This window comes from Octopus sinensis, linkage group LG13 (assembly GCF_006345805.1).
Source record: "Octopus sinensis linkage group LG13, ASM634580v1, whole genome shotgun sequence".
Lineage (NCBI taxonomy): Eukaryota > Metazoa > Mollusca > Cephalopoda > Octopoda > Octopodidae > Octopus > Octopus sinensis.
Window position 1 is genome coordinate 57043808 of NC_043009.1, and position 21884 is coordinate 57065691.

The 21884-nt window shown below is 38.5% G+C and overlaps 1 protein-coding gene across 2 annotated transcripts in view; it reads right to left on the minus strand.

Annotated features, from left to right (window-relative positions):
* The window catches only part of LOC115218652 (sodium bicarbonate transporter-like protein 11), a 112421-nt gene that overhangs the window by 50149 nt on the left and 40388 nt on the right, over positions 1–21884 (minus strand). The window contains exons 1-2 of one of the 2 annotated variants that reach the window (XM_029788573.2): positions 21875–21884; positions 4965–5117 (exon numbers count right to left, since the gene is read on the minus strand). The exon at positions 21875–21884 is cut by the window's right edge and continues 181 nt beyond it. In XM_029788573.2, coding sequence (XP_029644433.1) covers positions 4965–4999 — 35 coding nt within the window. In that variant the 5' untranslated portion in view covers positions 5000–5117; positions 21875–21884. The remainder of the gene's footprint in view (positions 1–4964; positions 5118–21874) is intronic. The other variant, XM_036508404.1, reaches the window with a different exon arrangement.

Sequence of the window (21884 nt, forward strand, 5' to 3'; positions counted from 1 at the left end):
CATTTATTATTATTTAAACTTAATATTTATTAACATCATTAGTTTTGTTTAATCAGATTTTGTATTTTGCTTGGAAACACTCATGTACACATACACATACGCACACAAAGTTTGGGTAAAGAAGAATCTCTTCTACAAGAGATTCAAGTAAAAGGATCCTGCAGAAGAAAATCAGTGAAGACAACGTGAACAGAAGCAGTGAAAGCTAATCTCAAGATGCTGAGCTGTGCAAAAGAAATGATAAGTTTAATGTGGCACATAGAGAGAGACTGTGCTGGAGAAAACCCATCCAGCCAGCCAGCACAAACATAGGAAAACAAACACAAAATAATGACAAAGATACACACACAAAACTCATTAAAAAGTTTCGTACAATGAAAGCACTGTTCATTTCTGTAATCAGTAACATTCACCTTCTTTTTTTTATATATAGTTATGCTTGACATTGAAACTGAAGTTTATATGTAAAAGTATTTTAATGAAGTCAGTCAAGCTGCTGGTCAAATCTAAATTTACCAACCAGCCATCATAATCATTATTAACATCTGTTTTCCATAATGACATGATGTGGACAAGGAAAAAAAAAATTTGTGCTTATTGAGCGATCATTCAATAACACATGAGGAAACCATGACTATCTCCGGTGGCATTTGAACTCTGAGTGCTGAACCAAATACCTATTTCTTTACTGCCCACAAGGGGCTAAACACAGAGGGGACAAACAAGGGCAGACAAATGGATTAAGTCGATTATATCGACCCCAGTGCGTAACTGGTACTTATTTAATCGACCCCGAAAGGATGAAAGGCAAAGTCGACCTCGACGGAATTTGAACTCAGAACTTAGCGGCAGACAAAATACCGTTAAGCATTTCGCCTAGCGTGCTAACGTTTCTGCCAGCTCACCGTCATGCTGAACCAAATACCACAGAGAACTTTATCCTACGCAGTAACAACTCCACCAATTCGCCATTTCTCATTCTATTTGTAATAGTGTAATCCCTTTCCTCTCTGATTCTGCATTTTATTATTTCAGCTAAATTTATATTCTTTATGTGGAGGTGTGTGTGGCTTAGGGTGTCAGCATCATGATCGTAAGATTGTGGTTTCAATTCCTGGACCGGGAGACGCATTGTGTTCTTGAGCAAAACACTTCATTTTACATTGTTCCAGTCCACTCAGCTGGCAAAAATGAGCAACGCTGCGATGGACTGGCGTCCCATCCAGCTGAGGAACACATACGCCATTGAAACCGGGAAAACCGGGCCCATGAGCCTGGCTAGGCTTTAAAAGGGCACATTTATTTAAAAAATTTTTTATATTCTTCATATATTAATGTTCTGGAGCGTTTTGGATGCTGTTGTAGTAATATTCTGGAGTGTTTTAATTGTGTCTGATGGGGGTAACCGTTCAAGTGGTAATGAAAATTAGAGTTTGCTGTGGTATCAAACAGCACATTTGCATGTTTAGATGGTCCTTCATTATAAGTGATTTTGGTCTGCTGTGTAGCTGGTCTGTGGGCATGATCTGTCATAACCTGTATTGATGTGATGTATGTTACTTGTGCAGAGGTCAGGCGCCAAAACATGAGTGGCAGGTTCAATAATGTATCTTATCTATATTGTTTGTATGAGACTGTTGATGCTTTGTTGTGGTTGTCAAGTGTGGTATTCCAAAATATTCTAAATAAGTACATATATTTATATTTTTTTCTCTATTGTGTATTTTGAATGTGTCTTGAAGTATATGAAGATGATGTATGTAACTTGTAGTATTTTTTTGTTCTATATTTAAAGGTATATTTGTCTTTCAGCATAATGGCAGGTTGTAGTTGTGGTGGGAAGTGGTTGGCCTGTGGTGTCATTAAGTCTATGGTTGTGCAACCACATTTATAAGTGTGTGGTTGGAGAAATTGGGCAGGTGTGGCTGTGTGGTAAGAAGTTTGCTTTCCAACCATATGGTTCCAGGTTCAGTCTCACTACAAGGCACCTTGGGCGAGTGTCCTCTACTACAGCCGCAAGGCAACCAAAACCTTGTGAGTGGAATGCACGTGTTTGTGCATCTGTGCATGCATCTGTGCGTGCATGTCTGTGTCTGTCTGTGTGTGTGCATGTCTGTGTCTGTGTGCGTGTCTGTCTGCTTGTGTGTGCATGTCTGTCTGTCTGCGTGCGTGCGTGTGTGTGCATGCATGTCTGCATGCATGCCTGTGCACGCATGCGTGTCTGTGTGTGCTTGCCTGTACGCGGGTGCGTGTACATGCGTGCATACATGTGTGTCTGTGCACATACGTGCTTGTGCACCTGCGTGCATGTCTGTGTGCGCTTGTGCGTCTGTGCATGCATCACTGTGCACGTATGTGTGTCTCTCTGTGTCCATGTGTTTCTGTGTGTATGTGTGTCTGACTGTCTGTCCACACCATCACTTGACAGCTGTTGCTGGTGTGTTTACACCCCCGTAACTTAGCAGTTCAGCAAAAGAAACTGATAGAATAAGTAACAGGCTTAAAAAAAATTTTTTTTTAAATACTGGGGTTGATTCATTTGACTAAAACTACATCAAGGTGGTGCCCCAAGATGGCCACAATCTACTTACCGAAAACAAGTACAAGAGAGAAGAAAAAATTGTGCCTAGAGAATCAAGGGAGGAAATAACTGTAATGAATATCATTTGCATATCAAGCCTGTGAATGTTTGAAGAAGTATGGGAAGGTCCAGTTGGTAGAGTTTAAAGAGAGTGAGAAGACAGATCCTTGCAGTACACCATTTGATAAATTACTTATTCTAGAGTTATTGTTACTTGCGTGCCAGTGGCACGTGAAAAAACATTCAAGCGAGGTCATTGCCAGTACTGCCTGACTGGCCCTCGTGCCAGTGGCACATAAAAGCATTCACTACACTCTTGGAGTGGTTGGCATTAGGAAGGGCATCCAGCTGTAGAAACTCTGCCAGATCAGATTGGAGCCTGGTGCAGCCATCTGCTTTGCCAGTCCTCAGTCAAATCGTCTCACCCATGCTAGCATGGAAAGCGGACATTAAAGGATGATGATGATGATAAGCCTGGTGATCGGAGAGATGTGGTTGGCATTGCTAGATAAAGCAAAAAGCAATATGTTTAATCAAGACCACTGAGGTCGACTTTGTCTTTCATCCTTTTGGGGTTGATAAATTAACCACCAGTTGTCTACTAGGGTTGATCTAATCAACAGGTTCCCTCCCAGAAAATTTCGGGCCCTGTGCCTAGAGTAGAAAAGAGTATGATTAATCAAGGATTTCTTACAGAGCAAGAGATTTATATTATCAACTTTTCTGTTCCCATATTTCTGTTGAAATACACTGGCCTTTGTTTCAATCAATTTTGGAAATATTCTTTAATTCATTTTTCTTTTAGCTGTTTCAGTCATTTGACTGTGGTCATGCTGGAGCACCACCTTGAAGGGGGTTTAGTCAAACAAACCAACACCCAGTACTTATTTTTTGACCAACATAAACACACAAGAACCAGTTGTCAAGCAGTGATGGGGGGTACAAACACAAAGACACAAACACAAATTTGGAGTAGACAAAACAAGGGACAACTGATGAAGGGGAACGTTCTTTATGTTGCATGTTTCATTTCTGTTTGCTTTTTTCATTGTTCAAAAAAAAAGTTTGTTTTCTTTGTTTCTGTTTTTTATGTTTTCATTTCTCATTTTGTCTACATTTTTATGATGTCCTGTACCCATATATACATGTATATATACATAAATATGTAGGTATGTACGTATATGTATGTATATATGCATATATTTATATATTATTTATATTATTATACGATCGAATGCCACTTATCCTTTTCCAAGAAAGTTTTATCATAATAATTAAGATGCACACTCTTATTCTATCTCTTTTCTTTCTATCTTACTCTCTTGTTGTTCTTCCTTTCTGTTTTTCTCTCCTACCCTTTCCCTATTCTTCTCCTCTCCCCTTCACCATTCCTTCTCTCTCACTCTTCCTCCTTGACTCTCTCATTGCTCACACATGACCAACAGCCATCCACCTTCCTTTCTTCCACTTCCTTCCTAAAGACAAGACATGCTTTTATCCGTCTCTTCTCAAAGCTCATTTTTCCAGCGTTCACCACTTCTCATCGTCTTGGCTTAACAGCTGTCATCGTTTGTTTTTACTGTTTTGTTCTCACTGTCCTGTTTTTGTTACCACTTTAACCCTCTGCAAAAAAATCCAAAATTTTATTTAATTTGCTTTACGGGTAGGACTGTTTTAACAAAGTCATGTCTTGTCCTTACCTTCAAAATGTGGAGTAGATAAAACAGGGGACAACTGATGAAGGGATTGTTTTTTATGTTGCATGTCTCATTTCTCTGTTTGTTTTTTCATTGTTCAAAAAAAGTTTGTTTTCCAAGTTTTGTGTCTTTGTTCTCTTTTCTCATTTTGTCAACGTTTTTTGATGTCCTGTACCCATATATGCATGTATATATACATATATATGTAACTATGTACATATATGTATGTATATATGCATATATTTATATATTATTTATATCATTATATGATCGAATGCCACACATCCTTTTCCAAGTAAGTTTTACATACATACATACATACATACTTACATACATACACACACACTTCTTTCAGTTTCCCTCAACCAAATCCACTCACAAGGTTTTGGTTAGCCCAAGGTTATAGTAGAAGACACTTGCCCAAGGTGCCATGCAGTGGGACTGAACCAAGAACAATGTGGTTAGGAAGCAAACTTCTTACCACACAGCCACGCCTGCATTAGTAAAAATAATTATGTCATTATTAAACTTATGCTTTGAGCATAAATTAACATGAAATTTTAATGAAAAGTTTTAATTTGGATCACATTAAACAGGAAGTTTGTATCATAGAACCAAGGGCAGCCTCAGGTGGGTAGGTATCAAAAGGATTAAGGATAAGAATAAAGATTAAAAGATAAGCTTACCTTGGCTTCCAGCCATTTTTGTCTTTCCCACTCATTTTTACAGAAACAAATGATGCAAACAGTCGAGATCTTTATTCAGATAAACTAAAGAAAAAGGTTGTAGTTGCCAAAACTATATCTGATGAAAGACAGGTCAAAATTTTCTGTACACTTCTGAAAAATAAATAAAATTTTATATTATACTAGCAGTATCGCCCGGCGTTGCTCGGGTTTGTAAGGGAAATAACTATATAAGCATTTTTAGAGACGTAAAGTATAATAGCCATCTCAATATGGCTAACCACAAAGGGGGGGGGGTTACCGTAGCTTTTTACGTTCTGAGATTTAATAATAAATTTTTAGAGAGTTACTTCCCTTATATATGCCAAAAATGCATTAAAAAATGGGAAAAATTGATGGTAAATTTTTTTTTAAATCGTAGACTCATCGTAGACGCGCGCTAATACCCAGAAGGGCTCGATATGAATCACGACTATAAGATACCCGGTTTTGGTTAAACTGCACCGCAAAATGTGGGAGTAGTTAGGAATCTAAATCGTAGGAGACAGACAGCACACAACCTCTCTTTTATATATAAAGATATGTATGGAGTCACCATTACCATTATTAGTATTATTATTATCTCCCTTTCATTCAACCTCTTTTTCCAGTCACCAATGGATACAGTTTAATACCACACACACACACACACACACACACACATACACACACCATAGTCATCTCATAAAATTTAGAATGACTTGGTAGCCTATACCATAATTTCATTGATTGTTTAATCTGTTAGCATTTAAACTGGCCGTATCAGGCCCAAATATTCTGTTTTAGGTTCAAGCTGGATACATCTGGTCATTCACTCCTACTCTCCAATGTCATTCTAAAAATATAGTCACATCACTGAAATCTCAAAGCTACAAGATAATGTATGAGGAATTCAAAACAATGCGAATAAAATAAGGATTACATTTGACACAGAATAATATCAATGCTAAAAGGTTTATAACTGACCATATTTGGCCCATATATTCTACCTGCTTAATTTTCAAAATGGCTACATCCAGCCTTTCACACTTACCCAACAATGTCATTCTAAGCATAAATGATCATATCAATATCTCAATGCTACAAGATAATGCATGGTTAATTCAGAAATGATGTGAATAAATAAGTATTACATTTGACAAAGTAATGTAAATGCTAAAAGGTTAAGGTGCCTGTGTAACCAAAAGCAGGCATAAGCATCCTCTCGGTCATCCCATACCTGATCCAGCTGGACATTCAACACGATCAAACACAAAGATCACATATCTTAGGTAAACAGAGAAGTGAATTGATGTGATATTCATATCGTTTCCAAGGACATTAGTGATGCAAATTTTGAAAAGAAAATAGCTCCATTCAGAGATTGAAACCTCTTCTCATGATCAGCTTACCACTTGATCTATAAATAACACAGCAAATGGTAAGTGATACATCCAATACAAGTGTATCAATGACACTAAAAATTAAAATTAAATTCCATCTCATCTGGAGGTCAGAGAGGACTACAATGGTCGTTGTTGTCTTGTTGCTTCAAACTATAATCAACAACATATCACCTATGCAAACAACAATCAATGTATTGTAGAAATTGAATATCAGAGTGACAGAATGAACAACTCACATCATTTTCAGTGGGTAACTATAATGAAGATCTTCATGAAGAAACTAAACAATACACCAGGATAGTAGTTGTGATACCTGTGCCGGTGGTATGTAAAATACACCATCTGTACGTGGCCGATGCCAGCACCGCCTTGACTGGCTTCCGTACCAGTGGCACATAAAAAGCACCATCTGTACGTGGCCGATGCCAGCGCTGCCTTGACTGGCTTCCGTGCCGGTGGCACATAAAAAGCACCAACCAATTGTGGCCATTGCCAGCCTTCCCTGGCACCTGTGCCAGTGGCACGTAAAAAGCACCTACTACACTCACGGAGTGGTTGGCGTTAGGAAGGACATCGAGCTGTAGAAACACTGCCAGATCAGACTGGAGCCTAATGCAGCCTCCTGGCTTTCCAGTCTCCGGTCGAACCGTCTAACCCATGCTAGCATGGAAAACGGACGTATGATGATGATGATGATTGAGGAAGTTGAGCACAAGACCAATAATGACAATGGTGACTCTTTACAGATTTCAACAACAAATGGTCTATCTGTCTCTTTGATCAATGGAACTATCAATAGAGTAAGTGGCTGAGTATTCCTTAAAATTTTTAGCATTCAGATTTCTCTGCCAAATGCAATGCTTATGCATTCACATTGCTTTGAATTAATCATGCATTTTCTCATAGCTTTGGGATTGCAATGGTGTGACTGTTTATTTTAAGGATTACATTGTAAGGCAGGTGTGAGAGGCAATACCTTGCCACAAAATGGGTAGAATATTTGAGATGGATATGGTTGGTTTAAATGCTAAAGGGTTAAATCAGTGGTTCTTGACCATTTTCTTGTACCCCCCACCTCTTACCTTAAGTAGTTGCTGTGCCTTGCACCCACCTAAGTGACGAATGAGGTATCACAACTTAACTAACTTAACATGGATGATAATTTATAAACTTTACTCTAGAAATGGATTCTATAAACTTTTAACAGTGAAATGATAAAAAAAATTTATTCTTTTATTTATTTCAGTCATTTGACTGCGGCCATGCTGGAGCACTGCCTTTAGTCGAACAAATCAATCCTAGGACTTATTCTATCGATCTCTTTTGCCAAACCACCAAGTTAGAGGGACGCGGACACACCAACATTGGTTATCAAGCAATGGTGGGCAGGGGGAAGACACACACACACACATGATGGGCTTCTTTCAATTTCCGTCTACCAAATCCACTCACAAGGCTTTGGTCAACCTGAGGCTATAGTAGAAGACACTTGCCAAAGGTGCCATGCAGTGGGACTGAACCTGAAACCATGTGGTTAGCAAGCAAGCTACTTTATTTCAAAAATTTTGCCATAAAGGCATGACACAGAGTAGCTTGCGGGCTGGACAAATACATTGATGAGGTGAATGATGAAAAGGACGATATTAATGGGAGAAGACAAAAACACCCGCCAGTCCTTTGCTTCTCTAAAACATTATTCTCTTCTTTTTTTCAAAGAAAAAGACAAAACGAGGTAATGAACCTCTTACTTCAGTTTTACAATTATTGGACAGTGAAGATGTCATTGTGACATCTGTGGTTTTACAGCAAGGGTGTCACTGTGACAGTTGTAACATCATAGCAAGTGTCTCATTGTGACAGCTGTGACATAATGAATATGTCATCGTGACTGCTGTGGTGTCACAGTAAGGGTGTCATGACAGTCAGTGTGTCATTGAGACAGTTATGACATCACAGAGAGAGAGAGAGAGAGAGAGATAATATTGCAGCTGGGATGCATTAATGAGGGTGTCAACAGTGACGCCAGTATGTCACTATTTGGGCTTTGTCAGTAGTGTGCACCCATGCCAATCACATGCTAAGACAAAATCTATGACTACTGGTATAGAAAAACAGTGACTGAGAAATCACTAGTGTTGCAATTTGCCACCGAAATACACAAAAATGTGCATCTGTCATTCTCTCCAATGCTGCTGGACAATTTTTGTCAGTTGCTGATGTATTTGTGTTTTAAATAAAGCGACATCCATAAGAAATATTATCTTCAGATGAATACCACATTTAATTTGTCTTCAGCAATGTATTTGCATTCTGTATGATGCACAGATAGTTATTTTAATCTAATACCAGTTTTGTTGCACATAAAGGATTTTATTCAGCCAGACAGCTAATTTCAAAATCAGTGATTGAAAAATCATTGTTTTCCTATATCAGTAGTAATGGATTTTTTTCTTGGCATGTAGTTGACAGTGTGCACATGTTACAGAAAAATACCTAAAGAGGCAGAAATGTGCATCTAACATTCTCACACTGTTGTTGGATGATTTTTGTCAACTACTGATATGTTTGTTTTTAACCACAGTAAGTTTATAAGGGATATTATTTTCAGGTGAACAGCACAAGTACTTCGCTTTTTGTAATGTGTGAAGACACATAGGCTAGTGGTTAGGGTATTCAGCTCTCAATCGTATGGTCAGCCGTTCAAGAATTTGGACCTGGAGATCTCCATTTCCAGCAACATCGAGGGCCACCTTCCAGTGGTGTCGGGCGTCAACGTAGAGCCCTCGACTACAACAAGAAGACCAAAGTTGTTTTTTTTGTTTCCAAAGTCTGTGGTCTCCTGCCCCTAAGCCCTAGACCATCACCTAATCACCCTTACCCGTCTTGTTGCTTAACAACAACAACAATCGTATGGTCATGAGTTCAATTCCTGGCAGTGCATTGTATCCTTAAGACACTTTACTTCACATTGCTCCAGTCCATTCAGCTGGCAAAAATGAGCTGCACCAGTAATTCAAAAGGGACAGCCTTGTCACTTTCTGTGTCTCACTGAATTTCCCTGAGAACTCTGCTAAGGGTATGCGTCTGTGGAGTGCTCAGCCACTTGCATGTTAATTTTGCAAGGGGGCAGTTCTGTTGATCAAATGAACTAGAACACTTGTTGTCATGAATAAGCCAGAACACTTGTCAAAGAGCCAGGCTGAAACATATTTCCATTTTGTATCATACACAGGTGGCTATTTAAATCTATTTCTATTGCACATAATGGATTTTATTCAGCTAGACAGCTAATTTTAACATCAGTGATTGTTCAGTCTCTACTTTTCTACACCAGTCATGAAGGATTCTGCATAGCATGCAGCTCACTTGGGTACATACTACTAACCAAGCCCAAAGACAGAGAGAAATCTACATCTAGCAATCTCACTACTGCTGCTGGTATATTTACAGTTTTAAATACAGCATGTCCATAACAGATGTTATCGCTGGACAAATACCACAGTTAATGTATTATACATCAAGTATAATACACAGATGCTATTTTAGTCTAATACAGCTTCTGTTATACATAATGGATTTTTATTCTGACCAAATCCCTGTAGCTGTATCCAACTGAACTCACTTTTGTCTAATACATGGTTATTTACGCTACATCACACAAGCATTTGTGACCAATATCATTTAATGTCCACTATAGCTTAGCATTAGGAAGGGCATCCAGCAGCAGACTCCATGTCACAACAGACAGTTGGAGTTTGGACAGCTCCAATGCTAGCCAGTTCCATGTCAAACTGTCCAACCCATGCCAGCACAGAAAGCAGACATTAAGTAATGCTGATGCTGCTGCTGATGATGATGATGATATTCCAAGCCTGCAGGAGTCAGGTTTTCTATGGCTGGATGTCCTTCCTGTTGCCAACCCTCACTCATTTCCAGACAAAGCAAAGTAATATTTCTCCATGGCCAGACATGCTTTACACAGAAGACTGGAAATGAACAACACCACTTGTACCCCATCTGGTGCTCATTTACAATCATCATATGATGTCAAGACAAGCATATACAGTAACACCCACACACACACGATGGGCTTCTGTTTACCAAATCTGCTCACAAGACAAAGTAATAACACCCCCACCACATCACCGTCATTATAGATTAACTAATAACACACACACACAAACAAACACCAGCTGCTCATAGTCTTCTCGGCTCATTAAATGTGTTGTCACCTCTTCTCAACAGCTGCTTCTGTTGATTTTAAAATTAAAAGTTGGTAAATAAATCGACATTGTTTGGTCATTGGTTTAACTGGCCAAACAAAACAGAATAGCTTTACTGAGCTTGGCCTTTTATACCAGTAGTTCTCAACCACAGCTACCAGGGATGGATGCAGTCCCTGAGCATCCTTCTAGCAGCTCCTAACAGTTTTCCCTCCATAGTGGCATGTAAAAAAAAAAAAAAAAAAAAAAAAATCAACCTTTGAATGTTGGGCCTCACGGAGGCAAAGTGGCCGAGTTCATTTCAAAGCATTGGGCCACATGGAGGCAAAGTGGCTGAGTTCATTTCAAGTGTTGGGCCTCACGGAGGCAAAGTGGCTGAGTTCATTTCAAGCAATGGGCCTCACGGAGGCAAAGTGGCTGAGTTCATTTCAAGCATTGGGCCTCACGGAGGCAAAGTGGCTGAGTTCATTTCAAGCAATGGGCCTCACGGAGGCAAAGTGGCTGAGTTCATTTCAAGCATTGGGCCTCACGGAGGCAAAGTGGCTGAGTTCATTTCAAGCATTGGGCCTCACGGAGGCAAAGTGGCTGAGTTCATTTCAAGCATTGGCCTCACGGAGGCAAAGTGGCTGAGTTCATTTCAAGCATTGGGCTCACGGAGGCAAAGTGGCTGAGTTCATTTCAAGCGTGGGCCTCACGGAGGCAAAGTGGCTGAGTTCATTTCAAGCATTGGGCCTCACGGAGGCAAAGTGGCTGAGTTCATTTCAAGCGTTGGGCCTCACGGAGGCAAAGTGGCTGAGTTCATTTCAAGCATTGGGCCTCACGGAGGCAAAGTGGCTGAGTTCATTTCAAGCATTGGGCCTCACGGAGGCAAAGTGGCTGAGTTCATTTCAAGCGTTGGGCCTCACGGAGGCAAAGTGGCTGAGTTCATTTCAAGCGTTGGGCTCACGGAGGCAAAGTGGCTGAGTTCATTTCAAGCATTGGGCCTCATGGAAGCAAAGTGGCTGAGTTCATTTCAAGCGTTGGGCCTCACGGAGGCAAAGTGGCTGAGTTCATTTCAAGCATTGGGCCTCACGGAGGCAAAGTGGCTGAGTTCATTTCAAGCATCAGGTCTCATGAAGGCATAGTGGATGAGTTCCTTTTGAGCGTTGGGTCCGACAGAGGCAAAGTGGCTGACTTTTTTTTGAGTGTTGGGCCTCATGGAGGAAAAGTGGCAGAGTTCCTTTCGAGTGGAGGCAATGACCAAGACCTTTGGCATTATGTCATGCTGAAGAAGAAGACCCATTAAGCCAAGCAAAATCGCAGTCGTGGCAGATACCGGTGTCACACAAATGGCACCCATGCCGGTGGCATGTAAAAGCACCCATTACTCTCTTGGAGTGATTGGTGCCAGGAAGGGTATGCAGCTGGAGAAAACCATGTCAAATCAGACTGGAGCCCGGCACAGCCTTCCAGTGTGCCAGCCCAATCAAACTGTCCAACCCATACCAGCATAAGCAATGGACGGTAAATGATACTCTTACTCTTTACTTGTTTGTCATTTCACTGCGGCCATGCTGGAGCACTGCCTTTAGTCAAGCAAATCGATCCCAGGACTTATTCTTTGGAAGCCTAGTACTTATTCTATCGGTCTCTTTTGCCAAACTGCTAAGTTACAGGGATGTAAACACACCAGCATCAGTTGCCAAGCGATATTGGGAAGACAAATACAGACACAAACACACACATATATATATATATATATATATATATATATACATACAATAGGCTCCTTTCAGTTTCCATCTACTAAATCCACTCACACAGCTTTGGTCGGCCCGAAGCTATAGAAGACACTTGCCCAAGGAGCCATGCAGTAGGACTGAACCTACTGAAACCGTGTGGTTGGTAAGCAAGCTACTTACCACACAGCCACTCCTGCGCCTATGTGATTTATGATGAAATATAGATTCCTCTTCAACTGATTTGTATTTTACTTGTTTTGGTGTGCCCCCACCCCTTAAAAATTCCAGGTTTGGATCTGATTCGGATACACACCCTCGTGTGTGTATTAGGAGTTTCATAGTCACCATTGCAGCTGTCCATGTCATGTCTTACAGCTGTTACAGTGTTCACAAAGCATTGAGCAGTAGTTATGATGTTAGTATTTTGATCACCATGATACAGGTAGCTCTTCTCCAATATTCAGATGGCTTCCAGTCTCCCATGTCCACTAGCTTTCTCTCAACTACATCTTTATGCTCCCCGATGCTATAGATTCATCGCAAATATATCAAGCTGTTCCCAGGAAAAAAGGAGACCTAAAAAAGAAGTCATCAAATTTAGCCCAACCACCCTATACATCTCTATGTAGCTGTCCTAACTATATATAGCCTGGATGTGTATGTTCTTATATATGACCTCTGTGTATGTCAGTATGTATACATACAGACCAGTGTGAGCACACATGCTCATGCATCAGTGCCCATACATACACACACGTGTGTGTAGTGTACTTACATCCATACACAGGTACACCCTATGTACATCTATACGTGCATATAGTGTATATTTAAACACATAGAGAATCCACTTATAGGGATTCTACGCATTATAAAGAACAGCTAAGTTCTATTACCACAAACAATCTGGGACAAAATTCGACAGGAATAAATTTGGAAATGAAAAACATTTACCATCTAGTTTCCTGGACCAATTGGTTTCTGATCATCTTTTAGCGAGTCATGGAGAACTCACAAGGTTTGATTTTCTTCAGCAGGTCCAACCTAGTGCTAAACATATCCACACGAGACAGAACAAGGCTACCTGTCTCGTGTTTATACGAGCTAACTTTTCAAATTTACTATGCAGACGCAGTCCTTCGCTGGCTACAATAAAACCGCCAAACTTATTAACCGAAAATTATCCAAAAACTATGACATATATCACTGTATGTGTGTGTTATGTCTATGTCCTTATATACACCTCTGTAAGAGAGAGAGTGTATGTGTGCACAAGTGTGTATGTTTATGGCTCCATACATACACACCTCTATACATTTGTGTGTATGTATCTGTTTGTATGTACAAGTTGGTAAGAGGGTTGAAAAGTTCCTGGCTCAGAGTAAAAGAAAATACAGAAGGGCCAGTTAATTATGATTTTATTCAACATATTCCCCTCTCAGATTCACACACTTACTGCAGCAGATCCTTCAGTCTTTCTAAGCTCAGTAAAGGAACTCAGAAGGTTGGGCCTTCATAATAACCTTAAACGCAGGAACTTTTCAGCAACCCCTCATATATATACAGTAATCCCTCGACTATCGCAGGTGTTACGTTCCAAAACCCCCACGACAGGTGAAAATCTGATGTAGAAACAGTACTAAACTGTATATTTTGTTTTATTATTTTTATAATTTCTATATATTTATTGTATTATAAATGCAAAACAACACCATGGAGGAGTCGATATAAACTTAAATAATAAACCGCGATAAGGGAACCATGATAGGGGAACCGCAATAGGGGAACCACAATAAGGGAACCGTGATAGGGGAAGGGATTACTGTATATGCAAGCACATACGTCTGTGCATTCTTGAAGTGGTACTTGTAGCATTGGTAGGGATAACAGTGGTGGTTGCAGTTGTAGTAGTGACTGTGATGATTGCTGAGGTGGTGGTTGTGGTAGTAGCTGTACCAGTTGCAGTGGTGGTCATTGCCATTATAGTAGAAACAGTGATAGTATGAGTGCATCTTTGTGGATATCTACTCACGTATATACACACACCTATATTAATATATGTGAGTAGATATCTACAAATGCAGCTGCATGTGTATTCATGCATACCACATGTTTGTTTGTTTGTTTCATGTGTGTAAACAAGTTTCTATAACTTCTTACATACAAGTGAAGGCTATTCAGTGTCAGTGTCATTGACGTCATTGCCACCATCATCATCATTGTTGTCATTGTCTTCATTTTATGTCTGCTTTCCAAGCTGACTTGGGCTGAAAAGGCCATCACACTCTAAGTCGGTTGTTTATCAGTGTTACTACCCTTCTTGATAGTTCAGAGGAGCATAGAGAACCATGCCTCCCTCGTTCATTCCATTTTCATTATACCCCTCCACTCTACCTCACATGCTCCATGCCTTCTCAAATCTACCATACCCTCCCCCGGCCACTCCAATTTCCCTCACCATAACTGCTAAAATGACCTCTTCTCTGTCCCTAATCATCATCATCATTGTTCGACTGTGGTCGAGACAATGGAATTTACCATGCTACGCCAGACTTCACGGTCCATCATGGCATTATGGAGGTCCTGTTGCTAAACATTTCCCCACACAGTCTTATGAAACATACCCCACAATCCCCTTCTGTATCACTTATATTCTCCTACTCCCAATGTTCCCTGTGGGTCCTGATGCATCTCCCACAATATCTATTTCTCCACTCTCTATCTCTCCTCTTTTCCTACTGCGGTAGCCAAGTATCTCTTCTACTGTAAGACTCCTACCTCCATCCTTCTATTATTTGTGCCTCTCACCTGGCACAAAACCTCCTCCCTCAGTACCACACCCCCTCCCTCACGAGTCCCTTGGCAACTGTGCTAGTGTTGGTGCTGCATAAAAAGCACCCTGTACATTCTGTAAAGTGGTTGGCATTGGGAAGGGCATCCAGCTGTAGAAACCATACCAGACCAGACAATGGAGCATGATGCAGCTCTCCAGCTTGCCGACTCCTATCAAGCCGTCCAACCATTGCCAGCATGGAGGATGGACATATTATGCTGACTGACATCCTCCAGGTCAACTTCTCTCCTACAGACTACATTGGTTTCCTCCTATATCCAGTTTTACCCTCAACTAATTTGTACTCCATCATTCATGCACAATTTCTCAACCATTTTACTCTTGTGTAAGACATAAAATAAATTACATGTCTCAAGGAACCCCTGCACAAAAAAAGAATTATATGCCATATCTTTCTCATATTTTTTCATTGTAGTTCACAATATATAAATATATATATGTATGTATATAATTAATAATATCAAGGGTAATAAGAAATATTAGAAATTTCTACTACCAGTGGCCTAATGTGTAAAAATTTAGTCAATAGACTATATATTATTCATATAAATACAGTGTACATTTAAACACTTAAGAGGCATCCATCACAGGACTCCTTGCACGCTAGAAAGAACAGTTAAGTTCCAAACCACTATTAGGGATAAAACTGTTCTTTATAGCATGCAAGGAGTCCTATGATGGATGCCTCTTATGTGTCTAAATGTACACTATATATATATATATATATATATATACATACATACATACACACACACACAAACTCACTCACACATATATACACACTCTTTTACGCGTTTCAGTTATTTGAATGCAGCCATGCTGGAGCACTACCTTTAGTCGAGCAAATCAACCCCAGGACTTATTCTTTGTAAGCCTAGTACTTAGTCTATCAGTCTCTTTTGCCAAACCGCTAAGTTATGGGGACGTAAACACACCAGCATCAGTTTGCAAGTGATGTTGGGGGGACAAACACAGACACACAAACATATATATATATATATATACGATGGGCTTCTTTCAGTTTCTGTCTACCAAATCTACTCATATGTATAAATATATTACGATCATTAAAATTAGCATTAGTTTATCTCACTCTTTCTCGTGGAACCCTAGGGTTCCGGGGAAACCCTTGAGTTCTGAGGAACCCCGGTTGAGAAAAGCTGATGTACACTAATGATACATATCAGCAAAACAGGCTTACTTCAATATTTCAAGTTTCCTGCAATGCTCTGAATATTAGGGGGCAGTCTCAAAAATTTTTAGTGGTGATATATAATTAGAGCCCTGCGCATGTCTATGTTTCGATTCCTACTTTGCCCCCTCTCTATTCCTCATCCCCTAACATAAAGTTGTTCCCTCGGCACTTGTAAACTTGCAAACCGCATGGCACCCAAACTAGTGCCAGTGGCACACAAAAAATTAAAAGCACTCAATACACATTGTAAAGTGGTTGGCATTGGGAAGGGCATCCAGCCATAGAAACCATGCCAAAGCAGACGATAGAGCATGATGCCATCCTTAGGCCCATTGAATCTTGTCATACCATCCAACCCATGCTAACACAGAACATGGATGTTAAATGATGATGATGATGATTTTCTGTTTTCCTCTTCATTTTCTTACTCCTTCTTTTTGTAAGTTGCTGGTTTTTACTTTGCTGAATTATTTCAAATAAATTTTCCTTCTCATCCAATATATTGGGTTGTCTAGAAAGTTTGTGCTGATTTATAGTAGCTTACCTTTCGATTTATTTTAGAACATGTTTGAATCCATAAAATAGGATTTGACTACACCTCCATTTAGAGCACAGTTTAAGCTGTCTTTTCGTGGAAGAAGGTTTATGTTCCTATAACCTGTGTTAATTCTGTAACCCTTTAAAATGGAAGATAAGAAAGTTCATTTTCGGCACTTGATACTTTGGGAACTAGACAAACATTGCTGCAGTTCGGCTGGGATGTGTTACCCCATCCTCCATATTCACCAGATATTGCTCCTTCGGACTTCCACTTATTCAGGTCTCTGCAGAATTGTTTTAATGGTAAAAATTTCAATTCCTTGGATGATGTAAAAAGATACCTTGATGAATTCTTTGCCATGAAACCATGGAAGAGGGTATTTTCAAGTTAAAGGAAAGATGGAGACACATTGTGCAACAAAATGGTTCATATTTGGTTGATTAAAACTGTAATGGCAAGTTTGACCATTTTCTTTCCTTTAAAAATCGGCACAAACTTTCCGGACAACCCAATATATAAATGTGTGTGTGTGTGTGTGTGGTATATTTTAATTGTGCATTAAACCATAAAAGAACGAAAAAAGTTCCCAGCTGCTTTTCTTTTATATTATCCTTTTCTTATACTTTACAGGTTTACCTGCAACAAGCAGCACATCAAACTTTATTAAACTAGGCCAGCAGAAAATATCAGAGATCAGATCTTTATACATATCAATAGTCATTGAACACCTGAGTTTTACTATATCCAAACAAAGATCGCTGGTCGGTGCGAGGTGACATGATGAGATACTGTTAGTGTCCACAATGCTCTTTTACTTGTTTCTGTCATTTGACTGCAGCCATGCTGGAGCACTGCCCTTCAGTCAAACAAATCGATCCCACATGCCTACATTTTCACTAACTGATCTTTAAACATTAAACTTTCATGAGACTGACATCCCTTCTTGACTAATCTATGTGAAGAATGGAGTTTTTCTTGAAAGAATTACTGGGCCCTTCTCAAATACTTTATATGACTACATGCAAGCACGTGTGTGTGTGTGTGTATATACATATCATCCGAACGTGGCTGTTGCCAGTGCCGCCCCGACTGGCTTCCGTGCTGGTGGCACGTTAAAAGCACCATCCGATTGTGGTCGTTGCCAGCCTCGCCTGGCCTCCGTGCCGGTGGCACGTAAAGAGCACCATCCGATCGTTAGGAAGGGCATCCAGCCGTAGAAACATTGCCAGATCAGACTGGGCCTGGTGCAGCCATCTGGCTTCCCAGACCTCAGTTGCACTGTCCAACCCATGCCAGCATGGAAAGCGGACGCTAAACGATGATGATTCATATATATAGAGAGAGATATGTGTGTGTATATATATATATATATATATATATATATATATATATATTTATATACATTCATATATATAGAGATATATGTGTATATATATATATATATATATATATATATATTATATATTCATATATATAGAGAGATATATGTGTTATATATATATATATATATATATATATATTTATATACATTCATATATATAGAGAGATATATGTGTATATATATATATATATATATATATATATATATATATTTATACATTCATATATATAGAGAGATATATGTGTATATATATATATATATATATATATATATATATATTATATACATTCATATATATAGAGAGATATGTGTATATATATATATATATATATATATATATATATATATACATTCATATATATAGAGAGATATATGTGTATATATATATATATATATATATATATATATATATATATATATATATATATACACATTCATATACAGAGATGTGGATATATATATATACATATTTATACATTCATATACAGAGATGTGGATATATATATATATATATTTATACATTCATATACAGAGATATGTGTATATATATATATATATATATATATATATATAGATATGGGGGAGGGCAAAATTAGTGACCGGGGTAAAATGAGTAATTCCTGATTTCTTGTTATTTTGTCCCTGTCTGTTTGAAATCATTACACTGCAAGCATTGTATCATCTTTAGAGGCAAAAACTGGTCAGCATAGTTGTTGTTGTTGAAGTTAAGGGAGTCGAAAGCATAGTGAGGTAACAAGTACTTTTCAAGAATTTTCCTTAAACTTTGACCCAATTATAAGTGAGGTTACTAATAAAATATATGGATAATTTTTGGTGTTTAACAATCGATATTCTCTCTTCTGTTCGATTCCAAGTCAATTTTTACCCACGCCAATGTCAAATTTGATCATTTTCAAGTTTCAGAAAATGATGTCTAAAATGGGGTAAAATGAGTAATGACTAATTTCAATAAATTCTCTTTAATTTCATGGTGTGAAAAATATATCACTAATGGAGACACTCCAGCAGATCGTGAAAATGCTATAGAAAATATTTTATGTTGATTCTTTTTATTTATTTAGTCAAGTTTCGTTAATTTCATATGTGCCATTTTACCCCCGACCCTCTTTCATTAGATCTTGATATTTAAGTTTTTATTTGTATTTCCGATCTTTTTGATGTCTACGGATGGATACTGATGTGTACGAATCCGTTTTCAAGTGTAATTCTGGAAAACTGAAGCAGCGAATTTACTCATTTTGCCCCAGCCAAATTTGTCTTTTATGTGCTCAAAGGAGAACGGCGATAATTTTCTGAAATAGTGTTTAGATTATAATATTTTTAATGCATTTAGGGAAGGCCACTTGCTTAGCTGATAGATTTTGTAAAGTAGGGGTCATTTGTAAAAACTATGTTTTGTCGTAAAAGTTTAAAAAAAAAATAAAAAGGCAGTAAAAACTCCATCTCCTTATATAATGATATACTTGAAGCCGAAACCCCAACTAATATAAACGGGAATCTTATTACATACTTAACACACACACACACACATACACGAGAGGTGACAGTGCGACCAGTCCATAGGTTCAGACCTGGGAAATCCAAAGAGGTGACCCGTGAATTTTTTGTTTTTGTTTTTTTGAGGGGGGGGGGAGCAAGGAGGACCCCCCCCGGAGTCTCTTTCCAGTTGGGGAGGAGATAAAGCAAACACGTTCGCCTCTGCAAAAGTTCTTTCGTGTTAATATTAGTAAAATTAAGCATACACGTATACTGGAAAACGGAAATAATATAAAAAAATAAAGCAATGGACCGTGCGGTAGTGTTAAACTCTTCACAGAATACACAGGATTGTTTGTTTGTGTGTGTATATATATATATATATATATATATATATATATATATATATATATATATACACGGTAATTACACACATCTTTTTAAAGTATTTAAATGTTAAAACAAATATATTTAATGAACATGTGGTCTGTAAACATATGCATGGGTTTAGAAGTATATACCCATATATATATATATATATACTAAGCAATAAAGGGTTTAGCAACGAATTGCCTTACCACATACCGAATTTAGAAATAGCAGTCAAAGGGTTTTAGCTATTTCTTCTACTAAAAAGGAGATCTCAGTAAAAACAGCAATTTTTATATATATATATATAGGCGGAGGTAAAGGACGTGGACCACGCGCCCTTTCGGTTTTTCTTTTTGTTTTTTCTTCTACAAAAAACCCACTTTTTCGTTGCAGAGATTCCGAATCTGAAAAAAAAAATCGGCTTTTCAAAATTTTAATTTCTTCCTCCACCCCCACCCCCAATTTATCACTTTTTTTTTTTAGAAATTGCATTTTGGCGAAATACGTAGAAAAATACGGAGACTATGATTCTGAAAACAAATTTCGTAAAATTTCAAATTTTTCAAAAATAAATAACCTCCCCTCCACTCTGCCAGCGCATCTGTGACAGAAAGTGAACATGTTGTTGAGGGTCTTTTGGAATTAAGAGAGATATGCAAAAATTATTTTGCACACACACGACAACTAAATCACATTTAAATTTTTTTTTCTTTTTCGGTAATTCGTATTTAGAAAGTGGATCTTCGGTTTGGCTATTGTTTCTAGCTTGTCGGACTTATCCGGTTGGAGCGTGGGTGTATGTACATGTGTGTGTGTATGTATATATATATAATATATATATATATATATATATATATATATACACACACACACATACTTCTTAGTGGGGAATTTTTTTTTAGCTAGTTTATAAACAAGTGTTTAGCCACGTGGTTCTGGGATCGATCCCGCAGAACGGCAACTTGGCTATGTTTCGTGTGCAGTAATTAGTTCAAAGAGGGAAGTGATTTTTATGTCGTACCTAAGAGAAACTTTGACATTCCGAGTAGAGCCCTTTGTCGGAGAGATGAGTGAATTTTCTACGACAGGCAGCGGAATTAAAGAGACAGAAACCTTATGAAAGTCTTGTTATTTATATATGTGTGTGTGTGCGCGAAGAAATTTAAGAACCCCGAAAGTTTTTTTTTTTTTTTTCAATTATAGATATTATTCAATTATAGATATTATTTTAAGCTTCTAAAAGCTTCACGTTATTGATTATTCAACCGATTTAAATAATTACTAGAGAGAGAGGTTTGCATAAATGGAAAAAAAAAATCGTTGTTGCTTTTTAAACACTGCATATCCGTCCGAAGGGTCGGCCGCAACGAACCCAGGGAAGAGGCGATGCAGAAACCAAATGCTGCTTAATGCATGCTGTGACACGCTGTCATTAAATAAATCCAATTAGGCCCCCAAAATATTGCTTTGCTCCAAGGCGTGTGTAGGTGGCTGCAAAACATCGATAAGACAGTCCCCTCGCCTTTAAGCGCCGCAATGAAGCGATTCAACCGGCAGGTAACGAGGAAAATATAGCTGGAGAAGATACACCATTGAAAGCTATAGACACAGCTCGGCTGCAGTCCAATTAATTGCTGGAACCACTTAATAAAAAATGATAATAAGGAAATTAAGTGAATATCATGTAGGCATGTGGTTTACTTACCGGTTTGGTT